This window comes from Acanthaster planci, linkage group LG05, assembly GCF_054643075.1.
Source record: "Acanthaster planci isolate LZ-2023a linkage group LG05, COTS_SCS, whole genome shotgun sequence".
NCBI classification, from domain to species: domain Eukaryota; kingdom Metazoa; phylum Echinodermata; class Asteroidea; order Valvatida; family Acanthasteridae; genus Acanthaster; species Acanthaster planci.
In genome coordinates this window covers 15,199,296-15,216,205 of record NC_141781.1, presented here as the reverse complement: position 1 = coordinate 15,216,205, position 16,910 = coordinate 15,199,296, and the positions used below count along the sequence as shown (strand labels likewise).

The 16,910-nt window shown below is 37.1% G+C and overlaps 1 protein-coding gene across 8 annotated transcripts in view; it reads left to right on the top strand.

Moving 5' to 3' along the window:
- The window catches only part of mrps11 (mitochondrial ribosomal protein S11), a 51,548-nt gene extending 34,922 nt beyond the window's left edge, over positions 1 to 16,626 (top strand). For 7 of the 8 annotated variants that reach the window (XM_022231201.2, XM_022231204.2, XM_022231199.2 and 4 more), the window contains 5 exons: positions 7,398 to 7,528; positions 9,008 to 9,033; positions 11,689 to 11,763; positions 12,371 to 12,436; positions 15,601 to 16,626. In XM_022231201.2, coding sequence (XP_022086893.2) covers positions 7,398 to 7,528; positions 9,008 to 9,033; positions 11,689 to 11,763; positions 12,371 to 12,436; positions 15,601 to 15,708 — 406 coding nt within the window. In that variant the 3' untranslated portion in view covers positions 15,709 to 16,626. The remainder of the gene's footprint in view (positions 1 to 7,397; positions 7,529 to 9,007; positions 9,034 to 11,688; positions 11,764 to 12,370; positions 12,437 to 15,600) is intronic. The other variant, XM_087136677.1, reaches the window with a different exon arrangement.
- Positions 16,627 to 16,910: the final 284 nt, after the last annotated feature.

Genomic DNA, 16,910 nt, shown 5'->3' with positions numbered 1-16,910 from the left:
ATAACTGGAACAGGATATAAAAACTGATCTTTCTTTTGGTCAGCCCATTGTCAGAAAATACCTACGTACACGTACATTCTGTTCTACATGTAGTCTGCAGGCCAGGATTTATAGTGGAAGTCCACACACAGCGGAGGTTTACATTTATGTATGTGTACGACTGGAAAAGTGGACCAAGTTTGAGTACGTTGTTAAGTCTCCTGCTGTTACTTTCAAGTGTAAATGATGATAAAGTTTTTTTTTACAGCTTAAGCTGTATTGCTTTCAAACTTTATGTACTTTTGCCATCTGAAGTCAAATCGTAAGTCATTCTTTTTTCAGATCAAAATTTCCCTAAGTCATGTCATTTTGTGGGACGGTTTTTTTGGTAGTGATATAATTCGCTGTTTCCTGGATCCTTTCTTACATCTATGCAAATCACATTCAGCAATCTTGTCTCTCCTTCAGCCATGTAACAGAAATTTAGGTAAACTAGAATTTCAAAATGGAACTACATTTAACACAAAATAGATCACTGATGGCATCAATAGTGCTGCCAATTTTCTCATGTAGATTTGTCTGGATATGTTTGCATGTATACAGTGTGTATGTGTGTATGTACATGTATGCATTTACATGTACATGTAGTCACACAGGATACATGTATCTTATCCAGTCTTTTAATATCTATTTGCAGGAGAGCAGTTGCTTTTTGTGGTAACTGTAGCTGTAGATGTTTGCTCAGATGTGTCATCGAAAAATACATCCGGCGCATAGATGTACCTGTACCTCTCACTTTCCTCTTAAAAAACAAGTCACCAGGCAATGTACACATGTACATGTATTTATATTTTACATGCTGTCCTTTTAAATTTTCAGGGCTGATTCGCAGAGGGCAGAGGTTGAGCTGCCCAGATTGCTTGAACAGAAGTCACAGCTTCTTGGAATATTTTGCATTCTCCCCGAGGATGGGCGGGATGACCAAAGGTTGTGGGAATAAAAAAAAGTGGATGCCTGAGTGCATAAAGAGAATGTGAATTGTTAAAGGTTCAGTGACATGAATTGTTTGTTGAAACATGCTTGAAACATTTTCTGCAAATAACCATTCTGGTGTCTGGGTAACTGTACAAAATTTGAAAAAGTCCCTTCTTGGGTTAATTTCTGTGTGCACTTGTTACTCCAACCATGTACTCTGCTGTTCCAGATCACCAAGGCAAGCCTGCTGAAAGACATATTTTGGTGGCGAGTACTTAAAATTACAGGATGTGCACTCATGTCCACCAACTTGTGGGGGTGTCACTCTGTAGAGTGTATGGTACATTGGCCCTTAAAGGTTGCAGGCCAGTCAATACGTGTAGGTCCAAAATTGCCAAATCACGATTTGTAGGCTGTCAAATTCTCTGCTGTTAGAGCATTTCATGGCAGGTGGACTGGTTGCTTTGTTAAGAAGGAGGATGGAATCTATCAGCAGGACTGCCAGCTTGTATTTCTGAAAGTATCAGACCAAATGGTGCCCTCCAAATTGCTCTATTTTGCAATGGAGTGTAGGCATCAATTTTCAAAATGGTGATGGGCCTCATGATTGTTTTTAGGGGTGATTTTCCTTGGAGCAAAATATCTTCAAAAGTCATTGGTTAAGCCACTGAAAATTGAAAGGAAAATGAAAGATGGGGAAGTGAACTCAACATCTTGAACACCTGAGAAATTTGTAGCTTTCCTGATTTTTCACCTTAAGAAGGAAACGCTCTCCTGTTTGATGTTACTTGATTGTTGGGAAAGCAATCAAACTTTGTGTGAGCGTTGTGGGTGTTATGAATTGACATTCTGTGACTTGCGATGTCATCACACCAATAAGTCGTTGCAGATAAAGAACATCAGAATCTGGCTTAACATGCCTTAACAGTTAGACTTTTCATCCTCTATAGCAGTGTCCACTGGACTTTTTTTTCCCCAAGGGTTTTACCAAGCCAATGATAAAATGAAAAATGGTCAAATGTGACCACTTTCCAAACTTGGACTTTCGACATGGTAACATTTTACTGAGTCTGCGGGGGAGGTAACCAAGCTTTTAGTGCAGTGACTTAGGAGGGCACTTTGTGGGACCTTTCTGCAAATAAAATTTGTTTTTGTCCTTAGACACAATGTTACTATGAATACTGTCTTTATTATCATTTGGAAATGGTGCACTGTTACCATCAGTTAATCTCCCAACTGTATCAATGATAATTTCTGCAATGATTAGGAACAAATGCACTGGAAATATTCACCACATGCCACACTGTGGTGAAATGTGCAATGCGCGTGCATAGCTTCCCTTTATGAAGCACATGTATGCCGTATTTTTCTTGAGCGAGACAAGATGCCAGGTCCTTTCAAGATTTTCCATTTTCAAAATTCTTCAAAAACTCATTTCATTTAATGGCCGTTTATACCCACATGAAGGACTATTTGGAACTACTCTAAAGCTGACAGGTAACCTTCATTGACTCCTGAATATTTCAGCCAGGCCTACTGCATTATAAAAAGAGCCCAGATTGTGCAGTGTTACGTAAGATTCTTTTGTTCCCGAAACCGGCACAGTGCACTGCTGACCTCTTTTCAATAGGGGCCAGATTAGCGCGCAGCGGTGCTGTGTGGCTCATCGCTGCGGTGGTGGAGAGCTTTTGTCCCTGGTGATAATCCATTCTCTCTAAAAACAAGTCTGGATTATCTCCACTATTGAGAGCGAAACAATGTTGGTAATGCCTAGCAGCTCAGTCTTTTGTGCTGAGCACAGTCTTTTGTTATAAGGCCCAACTCTTTTGTTCCAGTTCCGAGCTCCCTGGCTCTGCATATAAAGCCTATGTACTCGAAAACAGGTCGCGCAGCAGGAAGTGGTTAAGAATATTTCATGAAGTTACAGATGAAATGTTTGATTCCACAAGGTGAACACAAATGCGAAACATTCATAATTTTTTTGTACAATACCTGCATCCTCTTCTGTTAGAACAAATGGGTCCCGCTCCCTCATAAACCTCCGTCATTTTGTGAAACAGATTAGTCTCTGAAGTGCTACCCACTGGTACATGTACAGTAGATGGTAATCTAATGTTAGACTGGTTTCTCTCCCTACATTATTTTTCTTTTTCTTACGAGGGAATAGGGATGGGAACCAGTCGGGTGAAATGAAGTTCTATTCAACCGTTTAATAGAATAAATAATTCAATAACATGTGATCAATAATCACATTTTCCCTAATTTTGCTAAGAAGACTGGGGTGTGCCTCACCACTCTCTTCCATGTATGCAAGGTACAGAATCCCACTGCTTTTGCACATGAGAGTAATTGAAAATTTCCTACTCAGGGTAGCATAATGGCTACTTATGTTGAACACGTTATGCTGTTGTTCAATGGATTCACTTTGCATATCACGTTTTCACTTGGGAGAAAAATCGTCATGTGGGAAGAACATGGCAACAAGTCTGTGTTTGCATCTTGTATGGACTCTCACCTCCACTTGTCAACCCAGTCTGATACCTTGATCAAATGTTTTTCATGTACCCAAATGCAAAACAGCCAATGTTTGAGCATGTTGGTTTCTTTTTGTCTAAGGATATCCCTGCAATAAGTGCCCAATAGTTGAAAATTAAAACAGGCTGAGGCATCACATGTTTCCATTATTATATTCCTGTCAGATGTCCCATTTTACGCTACACACTATGAATTATGTATGGGCTGTTGTATGGATCAGTCCTGGGTTTACTTTATTAGCTATGCACGCACCAGGGCAGGGCTTGGTAATTGTATAGTGCCCATGGGATAGGGCAACAGCAAACACATGTACCACTTTATTTGGAAATGCTGTACCATATGGACCCAATTTTTTCTTCCTTTGTTTCATAAAGAAATGCAGTTTTGCATGTACGTGTATACAGTTGTATGCCTGGTAACAAAATAGGTTTAAACATACATGTATATCTACATGTACATATACATGCAATACATACTGGGTCCTCTGTTTTTTTAATTTCTTGTATTTTGTGCACTGACATAACATCCATCAGAAAAAAACCTTGGACTTCTAGTAATTGTTATTCTCACAGTGTATTGATATAGCAAATTTTACAGGACTGAGGCATAATTAGGAAAAGGGCCATCTGTGTTCACACAAAATTCATCAGCCTGGTAGTTGTACCCGTACATGTACATGTATGTACCAACGGAAAAGCAATATGTTAGTGGATGAATAAATGTAGGTCCCCTACATGTATCATTTGCCTGAGAGATAACAGTGGTTACTTAAGAGAGTCTGTAGATGTTAATAACAGTTGTAACAAAGTCTGAGGATGTTAAGCTGTCATTATTTGCAAATTTTTGTAAAGAATGAATGGCTTTCACTCATTATTGTGTTCTGTTAATTACTTTGTTGATCTGCCCCCACCAGGCAATTTTTTTGGATAGATGAGAACAAGGTCTCAAAAATGAAAAACTAGCTGTTCAAATAGACCTTATTCACAGTGATGCCATTTTTTATCATGTTCCCTGAATCATATTCAATGTGTTCTCTTCAATGGGATGATGCCAGACTACTTTGGATTCCATGCCTTGTTTTCAGTTTTTCTATTTACTGGTAGCTTTAAACATTTAAATGTAGATATAGTTACTCACAAAATGTTAAATTCTTCATCAGCCTAAATTCCATTAACTTGCAGTGAAGGTTTATTTCAGTGCTTTCATTTTTATTGTGCCAAAATGAAAAGTTAATCTGCTCTCAATTCATTATGGCTATCTTGTACATAATTAAGGTCAATTGCCTTTTCATTACAAAGCAGAATAGCCCAAGTTTAAAAAAGAGAAAACATATGAATAAGAGCAAAATGATGGAAACTGTGCGTTTGCCACTGTACAAAACAAGTGCTCTTGGACAGTTTGTCAGAACAATTTCTCACTTAATGCCTCCACATTCAGTTAACAAGTGATGGTGTAAGCCTTTATGAAATTTGAAAATGAAACATTAATGTATTTTTAAAATCTTTTGTGTGCATTTGTACCTCTATATTATCCAAGACCATTATTCCTCTAAAATGAGAAATTTTAAAAGGATCATGAACTTCATTTTCCAGTGATTTAATGCAAACAATGTACACATGTTGTCATTATGTAGGGTGCTTTTGAACTTCATTTTTGAAAAAACTTCTGTGTACTCACTGACAGCATATACTGGTACTACATGTATGGATGGGATGAAATGCAATTTTATTTTATATAAGTAACATACTGGTTCTTCAAACTTGAAACTTCATATGGCTCATTTAAATTAACCCTAACCTCCCAGGCCTTTTTACAAGGAACCATCCCAAATCCGCCGAAATCCTTCAATTTTCAACATGAAAAATTGCATGCAGCCAAAATCCTCCAATATCCTCCAACAGTTCTTTAAAATGTCAGTTGGAAGTGTGCCTAACTGCCCAAATCCTTCAAAATCCTCCAGTAATTCCTGTCACTATGTTGAGGCAATGTGAATGGCACTCTTGAGCTCTGCAGTTGATTCAAAAGAAATATCGGGCTGAACTTGTGCTTGACTAAGCACAAACAATATAAGGTCTAATCCACGACCTTCACGTATGGTATCCTTCGAATCAGCCATGTACTTTTGCCATACACCCTGAATCCTCCGAATTCCTCCACTTTGCAGAAAAGGATTAGGGAGGGTTAGGGTTAAAGAAATTAAGCTTTATGTTAGTTTGTGGATTAAACTTAGCATTTTTAGCGCATCACGATAACTGTACATTTGGGCTATTAAATATAAATTACATAGATAATGTAATACAGAGATGCACCATTCAGTCATTACATGGTACAGGTAAGTTTGAATTTGCATTAGAGAAAGCTCTGTGGATTAAATCTTTTACTCCCTTTTTTAAAAATAATGATTTGTTATGAGTTTGCATTTTCACCCTTCAAGTTACAGTACATGTCCATGTACTGTATGTGTTTAGATACATGCAAAACTAAACTGTAGAGATTTCAACCATTGGATAATAATGACAATTGCATGTATGTAAATTATAATCAGCTGTACATGCAACTTAAAGTGAATGTTTCAATATTTATTAATTTACAATGTACCGGTACCATGAAATACTACGTGAATTCAGTTGACTTTCATGTTTCATTTGGAGTACTTGTACACATGTAGTAGTGGGTTTGTTACTGGCAGCCTGTAATCAATGAATCAGTTGTACTGGTACAATGTACTAAGGGTGTGATTTTACAGGTTTTCATGGAACTGGGTACCTGTTTCCAAATACATTTGAAACTCTTATTACTGTTGCACACTAGAAGCCAGACATAAAGCAGACATATTATACTATGCGTTGCTACACTCAGTGAAATAAAGTCAACCAGAAGTGTTATTCGGTAGACATAGAAAACAAATTGATTCAAAGTGATTCATGAAAAATTGTGTTTTGTTGTTGGAAAAGTCCTTTCTGAAAGTAAAAAATTTGGGGGTTACAAACGTCCAAAATGGAACTGGTACCTGCCATTTGTAACCAACCAGTATTCTGGCATAGAGTTCCAACTGCATCTCCTAAGGCATGGTAGCCAAGAACCTGTGTTGTCTCAAATCCACTAGTACCGATATGCAGTAAAATCTTGGCAAATCCTTTGTACTTCACTGTTATGAGGTATCAAGTTTGATTTTGTGTGTCTTCAGTACATGTGCAACAGTGCAATATAAATATAATCCATTGACAAGGTACATCTGCATATGTATACCTGTATATACCGGTACATGTACATTGTACATGCAGATTTTATGTTCACGTACATGTATGTATGGGCAGATATTTATAGTTCGTTATAAGCCAATTTTCTATTTTCATGAGGCAAGGTCAGTCAGGATAAAAGCACCTGATATCACACCAGCTTAAACTTTCTGTAGGTGTGAGTGTGTTTATCCTCATTGATCATGTTGATAAAACTGATTCTTGCACCTGTGGGCCGGTATAGTGCCTATTCCAAGCAGTACCAATAACATGTACCTGTGCATGTAGGTACTGATTGTCCCAAATTGTGCATGTTGTTAAACACTGCATTATTATATTTCCACAGTACATGTACATGTACATGTAAGACACTGGTCCCAAATTAAACACTGTGTACTCAGTTTTTAGAACATAACATTTCTTCAAAATGACCATCTTACTATTGAGGAATAACTACATGTCTTTTTCACAGGGAATTGGTTTACTTCATGTTTACACACTGTATCTAGTGGTCTCACTTATGAGCATTTTAAGCACTATCAAGTGTGTAATGACTGAAATATTAGTCTGTCAGTGTTAGAATTCCTTGTCTGTATGTTGTTGTTATTAGCATACATGTGCAATGTATTTCACTTTGACAGAACAGAGAATTTGTTCCCCTTTCTACAGGAAAACCTACATTCCGCCAGCCACAACAGACAATCTTATATTTGGAGGAATCCCATACTACGAGCTGCCTGTGATTCACATTAAAGCCACATACAACAACACCCACATTAACATCACTGATCACACCGGACGTAAGTCTTTGATAAATCATTAAGTCCTACATGTATGTATATCCGCTGCATGGTCAATCTTCCTGCATGGTGTCTTTTTCTAGTTGGCCTATTTCATTCTTCCGTGATTCTGATGCATACATTGCAGTCACTGTGTGGTTCTTTGTCATGTTTGTACATGTAGCATGTTGTGTAAAAATAGTTGGAATTTTCAGATAAACCTGAAAAATGACCCCTACTTTTCTTAAGCTTCTGAAGTTTAGCACACACTTCTATTTTTATGCATTATGGTTTGTGAAGCCAAGCTACAGGATGACATCATATTCCTAATATAAAGATTGTGCAGTTGCTTTGTGCAAGCATACTTGGACTGTTCTGAAGTTTGCCCGATTCAGGAAGCTTTGTAGTAAAAAAAACAAGACATAGGGTGTAATTGAATGGAATTAATGCAGTGTGGAGAAAGGATGACATTTTTTAAAAGTGTTTGACAGTAAAGGCAGTGGTTGATTGTAAGCTGAATGACACGGGAACAATTTTATGTTCATGTACACGTACGTGATATCCCTTCTTCCTTTCAACGAGTGTCATTGTCATTATTGGCTGTTTTTTAAATGTACTTGCATGTGTCTTAATTTGATTTTTTTTTAAAGAAAGGCACCAATGGTACAGTTTTCTTTCATTCTTATTTTGATTAGACTGCTCAACAATAGACATGCCCATGTTAACCGTTAATACTCTAAAATGCTCAAGACTAATTGTACGGCTGGAAAATTTGGATAGCACAGTTATAGTAGGTGATTCACAAGACAATACACCATCTGGAAGTTGCAATGGAGGGGCTCTTTTTCAAAGAGCATGGGGGTGAGAATGGTTCCTAAATGCTCTTCAGAGTTTTAATTAATCCTTTCTTCTTCAGAGTGCTTGAATTCCCTGATGTATCAAACTTTGCTCAAGTTGTCTACTGACTACTGACTTGTTGTATTCCGACTTCAGAAATTGCCTCTCCATGGCAACCTCTAGGCTGGTGTACTGTATAACGTGTTACCGATGTTGTACCAGCAAGCCAACAAGTACCGCATACATGTATTTTTTTTCAACATTTCATATTTTATCCAGAAAATTCTTTTAAAAATAATATTGTTATATAATGTTATGGAGCCATGCATAAACCAGTGTTCATGTAAAGTAAGGCACTTCATTTTAAGCAATTTTTTGGTCCTTGTTCACTTTGGAATGTACAAAGAGATTCGTGGTAGGGTAGTCCCTTTACTTCTTTGCTTTGCTGTACCTTTGCGAATTCCAAATGTTGTGTACTTGTAATATGGACAGTGTTAGGTTAAACATGCAAACTGTCAGAATCTATCAGGACATTTCAAAATGATGTCACGATGGCTTGATACTGATATCACATAACATTGCACAGCTGTCTTAAATTTATCCTTTCCCCTTTTTTTGTCTCCTAACAACCCGCCTTTTGACTCCCTCACATCAACCCTTCAGGAAGGAGCTACACAAGGACTACTTGTGTGAGTATCTCTTAGATAGATTCTTATGGAAGTTGAGCTCTTAACTGCCTTTTTTACCGGAAGTCTGATTGGCGTCACTAGGGAAAAAAAGAACAGATAAGTACATGAGTTTCCAAAATAGCACTCTTTTCTGTAAACTTCCTGTTTTGTTAGCTGGATTTGTCATGTGTTCATATGGCGTTGATTTGTTTTGTGTCATGTACAGTTTTCTTGGAGAAGTTTATTACATTGAGTTTGCTGGATGTCAGTGCTTGAATTCATGGAGTACCGACTTTTAAGTCTTAGTTATAAAGTAATGTAGTGCAATTTAAAAGTGAAATTTGTGCAGATTGTATTTTCAGCAGGTTGAATTTCCTTCAATCTGATGTACAGTTGTCAGTTAGTTAAAGTCAATCATGCCAAACATTTCTGTTTATTTTGATGATCAAAATGGTGATTTTATTTTCCAAAAACACCTTAGCCTCATCTAGTAGGTTTTGGATAGTTACCAACTTACCACCACTAGAGGCATTTCCTTTTGAAAATATTATCCCGTATAAATATACATACATTTACGTCTCTCAGTTTTACTGCCAAATTAAAAAAATTAGGATAACTAGCAGGATAATTTCATATCATTTTTCATTTATCAGTTTTGAAGCAAGTATTTTCGTTGCACTTTGTAATTGGAGTGTGATGTAGATCGCTCCATGTATTTTCTGACTAAACCTACATATACATCTATGTGTAGAGTACAGTTTGGGGTAACCATTATTTAGTGGTGTCAGCCCAGTTCACTTGCATTCACAACAAATCAGCCAACAAATTGGATTTTACACTCACCCATTTACAAGCTTGGACAGTTGCATTATTGGATTTTTGGAGGGGTGGATGTTGTTGTGATTGTAATGGTCAGGTTGGAGATATCTAATGGAGACAGAAAATTGGAGGGTGACTCTGACTGCCCTAATGAAATCTACTGGAAAGAGGGGGATCACTATATGTGTTTGTTTTTATATAGGGAGTTTACACATCACTTGGTGCATGAGATCAACCCCAAATAGCTACTACACATCAAACAAATTGCGCGAGTGCCATTTATGACCTAGCTGTCGTCGGGGCAGCTAATGAGGAATAGATCCCGTGACCTAGTTAATATAATTGGCTTCGTGGAGCCAGCAAATACGGCAGTGACGTGAGTTATGACAAGCTGCATTATGACTCTGTGTGGGCCCCTGCCCCCATGATTTTTAAAGAAAAGGTATGGATATGCATGTGATGGTCTCATGGTCTGATGCAGTGAGTGATGGAAGCCCAATTTATGATTCAGTTTGGTTCCCATGTAGGCAGTGGTGTTTGTTGTACATCCCACACAATTGTGAGTGCTTCCTTTTTTCTGTGTGGGGAATGTACCGCACCGTGAAATTAATTGCCCATTTTGAAGGGCCTCATAATGTTGTCTTATTCATTTTTGTTCTTCCTGATTCTAAATTTGGTGTGGATTGGATGCCCATGTACATGTAGTGATTGAATTTGTGAAAAAATTCCAGCTCTTACCAAATGGATCCTACAAGTAGCTAGGTTCTTGCAGAAATTATTGATATTGAAATTTTCTATAATCAATAGAACGGAATAAGTGGGTAGGGTATTGGTGTAAGTTGGGCACAGGTTTTTAAAATTGTTTTCATGTATCATGTGCCCTTGTAAGTCGTACCAGAAGAAGACAAAACAAGTGCATTTGGTAAAGTGTTCATTTCTTTTCTTTTTTGGGGGAAGGAGGATTTGTTTCGGGGGTGTTTGTGTATATTTGTACACACCAAAAGTATACTGCAGATTACTATAGCAAACTAAGAGAATTTTCCATACAAGGGCCAGTTCTTACATGGTACAAATGTGTGATTGCATCACAGATGTCCCCTCTATGAGTTTGTGCAATTGAAACACGAATCTGTCCGTGTAGTTCACCTGAGTCTTTCATTATGTCAGATTCCTTCTTTTAGTTGTTCTCATACTGAGTATGAACTACTTGTAACACAATTTTCTGTCAGTCAGAGCAACCGTCTGTGTTCATTTTGCTGTTTATCTTGTACAAGTGGTTTTATTTCGGGGTTTTTTTCTTTGTTACTTTTGGACAAGAAGCATGCATTTGCATTCTCACTATGAATACGTGGATCAGTACTTCGGTTTTCTTTTTTCATTTACTATAGTTGTAATCATTTGCATGTAAATTGTTCAGTGTTCTATTTCATCAGTTTGTAAAATCTTGATTACCAGCTGTGTCTTAACTTTGTCTTGTCAGACAATTCGTTTTTAGCTTTTGTAAATGGGTTTGATCAATTTCTGTGTTAACTTGTTGAAAAAGTATGTTTATCTTTGTTCTGTTTGGAGTGTTGTCAGTTAACTTTGTTATTACTTAATTGGTATAGAATAAAATATGTGAACACCTTTGTTGATGTATTTTGGTGGCCACAAATATTCGTCCTGAGAGTACCTTCAACTCTATGGAAAGCTACACCTGGAAACCTCTAGATTGAGTTCAGCTTTTATCCATTTGTGCATGTAATAATGAGTTCAAACAGTCTGGAATCATCCACTGTCAACACAATTGTTGAAGGTCTTCTGAGGGAGTTAGGTTAGTTTTTAAACCTTTTTGTTCTTTGCTTTATTTTGATACAGGGAGCAGAAGGGTTCAAAAATGCAAAGAAGGGAACAACAATAGCAGCTCAAACTGTTGGCATCTCAGCTGCCGCTGTAAGTCATGTTTCTGTCTTGCGATATCTCTTGCAGGTACATGTACCTGCAGTACATGAAAGTCAAAACATACTGTTCAAAGGCACGTCGTGTAATGTACATGTACATACATGCCATGTATACGTACACATACCAATAGGATAGACCTCAACCTAATCAGGGTTCGCTAATTGTGGACAGTCACATTGAATTCATTTGCTGGTTTCATATTTCGAAGCTTCTCTGGTGCTCGTCATTTTTGTGTACTTAGCATAGCCTTGAAATTAAACATCAGGACAATATCTTGTTTGAATATTACTTTGGTCCTCTCCTGCTAAGCAAGAGAACCAACCTGGATGCAAATGTTTCAGATCGCTGGAATCATTCAACTCTTTGCCATTGACTAACAGATGGATACTGTTGTTTTGTGTGTGAGGGGAAGGGTACGCCCTCAACACATGATAGGAAAGTTTTTTGTTAGGTGAATAAATTAGGAACAAGTTACAGGGAGATTTCTCAATTCCAAAACCTTTGTGGCCCAAAGTCAGTGTTATGACAAGTGTATTTCCCCACAACTTTGCAAAAGAGATGCTAACTCAGTTTCTTTTGCCTTTCTGTCTTCACACAGAAAGCACTGGAGAAGGGGCTGAAGACAGTGAGGGTTATCGTGAAAGGGATTGGTCCAGGTAGACAGGTGAGGGCTTATGGGCTTGGATAGAATGATTGGAGTAGGACAGAGATGATTGACCACAGCCAGGAAATTCAGTTAGAAACACTTGCATTGTTGCTGCAATTTTTGGGGTGGTTTAACCTTTTAAGACTTGTTATCTCTGAAAATGTCAGAAGATGTAGTTTTACAGATTATGAAATTTTGGTTTAAAATGTAATGGATTTGGGCGGGGGTGTCGATGTTTTGGAACAAGTCTTTGTAGTACTTTCAGACTAATGTTGGAGGGTTTTTAATTTGTTAAAAACATTGAAATGATTGAAAGGTAATAATTTTTCACTTATTTGAAGCTTTTCAATTTCATAACACTTTTTTTTCCTCCTTAGTAAACAACCACTTTTTTCCTTTAAAATTAGGTTCATCCTCAAATATCTGAGACAGTAGCTCATTAATTCAGATGGGATTTCTCACCTTACTTCCGGTACCTTTTCCCCCCATGCTGTGTTCACATGTATATACTGTGTATTTCCATTTAGTACATGTAATGGTCTTCACTAACATTTAATTAATCAGTGGTCAAGTAGTAAGAAATCTGCACTTGAAGCAAAATGTCCTGAGTTGAGGTCCTGACAATGTAAGATTGTGAAAGTTTTTTCTCCACACCAAACAATACCAACAATAAATACTACTGATGTTACATGTAGTTGGTTATACATGTAGGTAGGTCTACTAGACATCTCAGAGAAATGCAGTAGTGTGAAGAGTTTAATGAAGGGATGTTTGTATTTTCAGAGTGATTTGTTAAATGAAAGGCATTTGGCAGACTTACAATAGTATTTGCTTGTTGCTTCCATGTATCATCAGTATCTGCTATAATACTGCCCATTGTTTGACAGTTATGTCATCATGTGTATATCCAGAAACATATGTTCCTTACATTTTTGTCCCAAATAAAATATCCAGTTAAATTAATTTGATTGTCCGTTCAGAAAATGTTCTTCCTTTCAACAAACTAATGTCAAAGGATTTGACACATTCTAGTATCTGTCCCTTCCGTATTGATCGGAATTGGAAGGATAAAGAAAAGTGCTATTGTTCAGATGTGAAGTTTAAAGTTATCAGTTTTATTTACAGTAACACAAATCTTTTGACGGCTGTTTGGTATCTTATGGAATAGCAATTGTTATGGTACAAAATCCATCTGTTACCTTGGTGTTGGACCCAGTCCAACAGGAATATGGCTGTGTGCCAAATTCCAAGCTCTGCGATACTGTCATGTGATGTCATGTGATAGTGAAAATATTATCAAATACTAATGCACACAAGTGAAAAATAACAAGGGACACCATCTTGAGAAGAATTTTTAGAAGGTGGATACAATGTAGTATTCCAATCACCAGAACATGTACATGTACAAGTTGGCATACAGATGTACTTCATTGCAAAGTAACATTCCACAAGCAGTTGAAGTCGTGTGATGTTTACTGGGTGGGTAAGTTAGACTGACTTTCAGCAGTTTCATCTGAGGCATGTGACTCAGGTTAGAAGAGTGTGTGGGCTCTGAACTTTGCCCATGTGTTCTTCAAAACCAGACATAACTGTAACTGCCTTGGCAGTCTTGCAAGGAATCTTCCAAACTCCTCAAACATCTTTCATGGTACAGGAGAGCAGTAACACATTCTTAAATTGCCAAAGGGACTTAATTTTCAAATAAAGCTTGTATAATGCCATGGGATGTACCTTCCTGGATTTGGAGAATCATCCCAAATTTCTTGATGCAATTTAAAGAAGGATCAGAAAAGAATAGAGATATGTTAAATTGCACTAATCTTACGTAGTAAGCAAAAATCAGATTCTCAACCATTTCTTATGCCAATTCTTGTGCCAATTTTGCTAGGGCCTGTCCAGAGTATTATGTTCTCTTTGTTTAAGTAGTTTCTCCCATGTATTCTACTGTTTTCACCAGTGCAAAGAGCTCAATTTGTGGCCAACTGGGAAATGGTGCAAAAGAAATATGCCTTCACTTGCATGTCAATCCCCAACTTCCCTTATGCAGATTTAAAGTATGCATGTACATGCACTTGTAAAAATGTTGTGAAGGAAGTTTATGAAAAGAAGAAAGTGAAGTTTGAGAGCCATGTACTAAAATGCTTTATGGTCATGGTGGAAATTGAGGTAGCACTGAAAGACTAAGGTAATAACTGGATGAGGTTTCATAGTGACAACTACTTTGTCAGATGCAATGAAGTAAAACATCATCAACATGAAAACTTCAAGTATTTGAAGGTTACTGTTATATTCTAAAAATAAAGCATGCACTTAATCCCATTTTTCGTCAGTACAGACAAAACAAAAATTTGTTTTAAAATATTCAGTTAAAAAATGCCCCCACAATTATTTGAAAAGATAACAGACTTTTTTGTATTAAAGACAACAGTAATGACAGGTTTCTTTCATTTCTCATACTTTCAAATGCTGAGGATATCCAAATGATTTGCCAAGGAGTCACTCTCTGTACAATTTTGAGGGTTTTATACTTAGCAAAATGAGAGTGTAATGGAGCCGTGTAAAAGTTAAAAGCATGGTGTCATGTTGCAGGCTTCTTCATCAACTGATTGCTATTTTTCTCTCTGCTCTTTCATGTCTGTCCAACATAAGCAATGAGATGTATATCAACCATCTGTCGTCAAGAGATCTAAAATATTTTTGTTGCTGTTGCCTTGATGGATTATCTGTCAACCAATGCGTTGATTTCCACAAAAAAACCTGTGTGTTTGAAATATGTGTGATATTTTTTAAGAATTTACACATCTGAATAGTGATCAGGGCCACTGTAACAAGCCGCTGTTTAGAAGCAAATCCTTACTGTCCTGAATTAGTAGAAATATTATGTTTATTCTGTCTATACAAAGCCATTTATGTGTTATTACTAACTACTGTACATTGAGCAAATTCTGTTTCTTTGTTTCCCCTGATAACCCTTTCATCAGTTAGCAGTAAATTCACTGACAGAAAGCTACCGGTTTTCACCACATTTCAGATACTTTTACACTTTTTCACTTTTGAGTTTTGCTCTGAGTTTCCAACAAAATATTTTTAAGCTATAATACTTGTTATAAAAGTTCTTATTCAAAATATTTGTATCCCTTAATTTGTCTTTTCTTTGTTCCCCTGTATTTCATTTTTAACAGGCATCCATTAAAGGTTTACAGATGGGAGGACTTGACATTGTGTCCATCACAGATAATACACCCATACCACACAATGGAGCCAGACCACGAAAAGCAAGGAGATTATAACATTCCAACACAACTGGCTTTGGGCTGAAAACAATATACATGTACATATTTTGATGATTGCAGTACAGTGCATCAGGAAAGTGTGTCTGCAACTCTACCTACTCTGAAAGTCTTAGCTGATGAAATCTTGCATGTTTCTTTTTGGAGGGAGGTGGGGTACAGTAGGTAAGAGTTGTTCTGTGAATGTTGCAAAGATTGGTAATGAGACTGATTTGACTAGAGTAAGTAGAACTTGGATGCATGTGTGATGTGTGCATGATTATGTTTCCAGTTTGAATCTGTGGATGTTCCAGAACAGGTTGGAATTGGTTCTAGAACTTCTCAAACATATTTCCAGACAGACAGTATTGTTTTATCCCCGGCTTCAGTTTTGTTTATTTAATTTCTGTCAGGAGTATTAAATGCTTTTCAAGCATCTCCCTTGTGTTTCAGTGTAAAATTCATTTAAACTTAAGTCTGACAAACGCCTTCAAGTTACATCGTTGTAATTAGAACAGCGTTGTATTTGAGTCCATCACAAGTCCCTGTAAGTCCATCACAAGTCATTCAGTCTTAAGCCAATTCACAAGCTATATAAATGAGCTGTGAAAACAGCATTCTTTTGTCATTGTTCACCTTGTTACTTATGACTGGCCTTGTGAAAGGACTTGTGATGAACTCAAATACAACACTGAATCAGAAAGTTTTGAAACTGTTTTCTGTTTTAAATTGGAGGCAGATTTAAGGCCGTAAAATGAAGCAAAGTGACAAGCACTGTATGTTAATTTATGCGGCATTTTTTTTACAAGGCGGTCAATCATAACATGAAACTGTACCATGATGTTGGGCCATTGGAATTGTGTGTGAAAGTCAACCATTTGTACATGTATGTATGTTAATACAAAAATGTAACTTTGAAATAAAGTATAGTGAAACGATGATAGCAAGTTCAGTGTTTGATTTTTCAAGTGAGTGCTGAAGCTTATACCATCTGACAGTTCTATTTTGAATGTGTTTTTATTGCATTGCATGCCAGATATCCACTTTCTGGCACTGCGGGATTTTAAGTAACTCTCTTTGAATGCTCAAGGACACCAGGTACAAGGAAAAATACATTTAGATGTAAACAACAATCCACAAAAATGATGTTGCAGCAAATGATACAAGCAAATGATGTACAAGTCATGATGTTCAGATGGCTAAGTTCCAAACTGAGGTTCTGG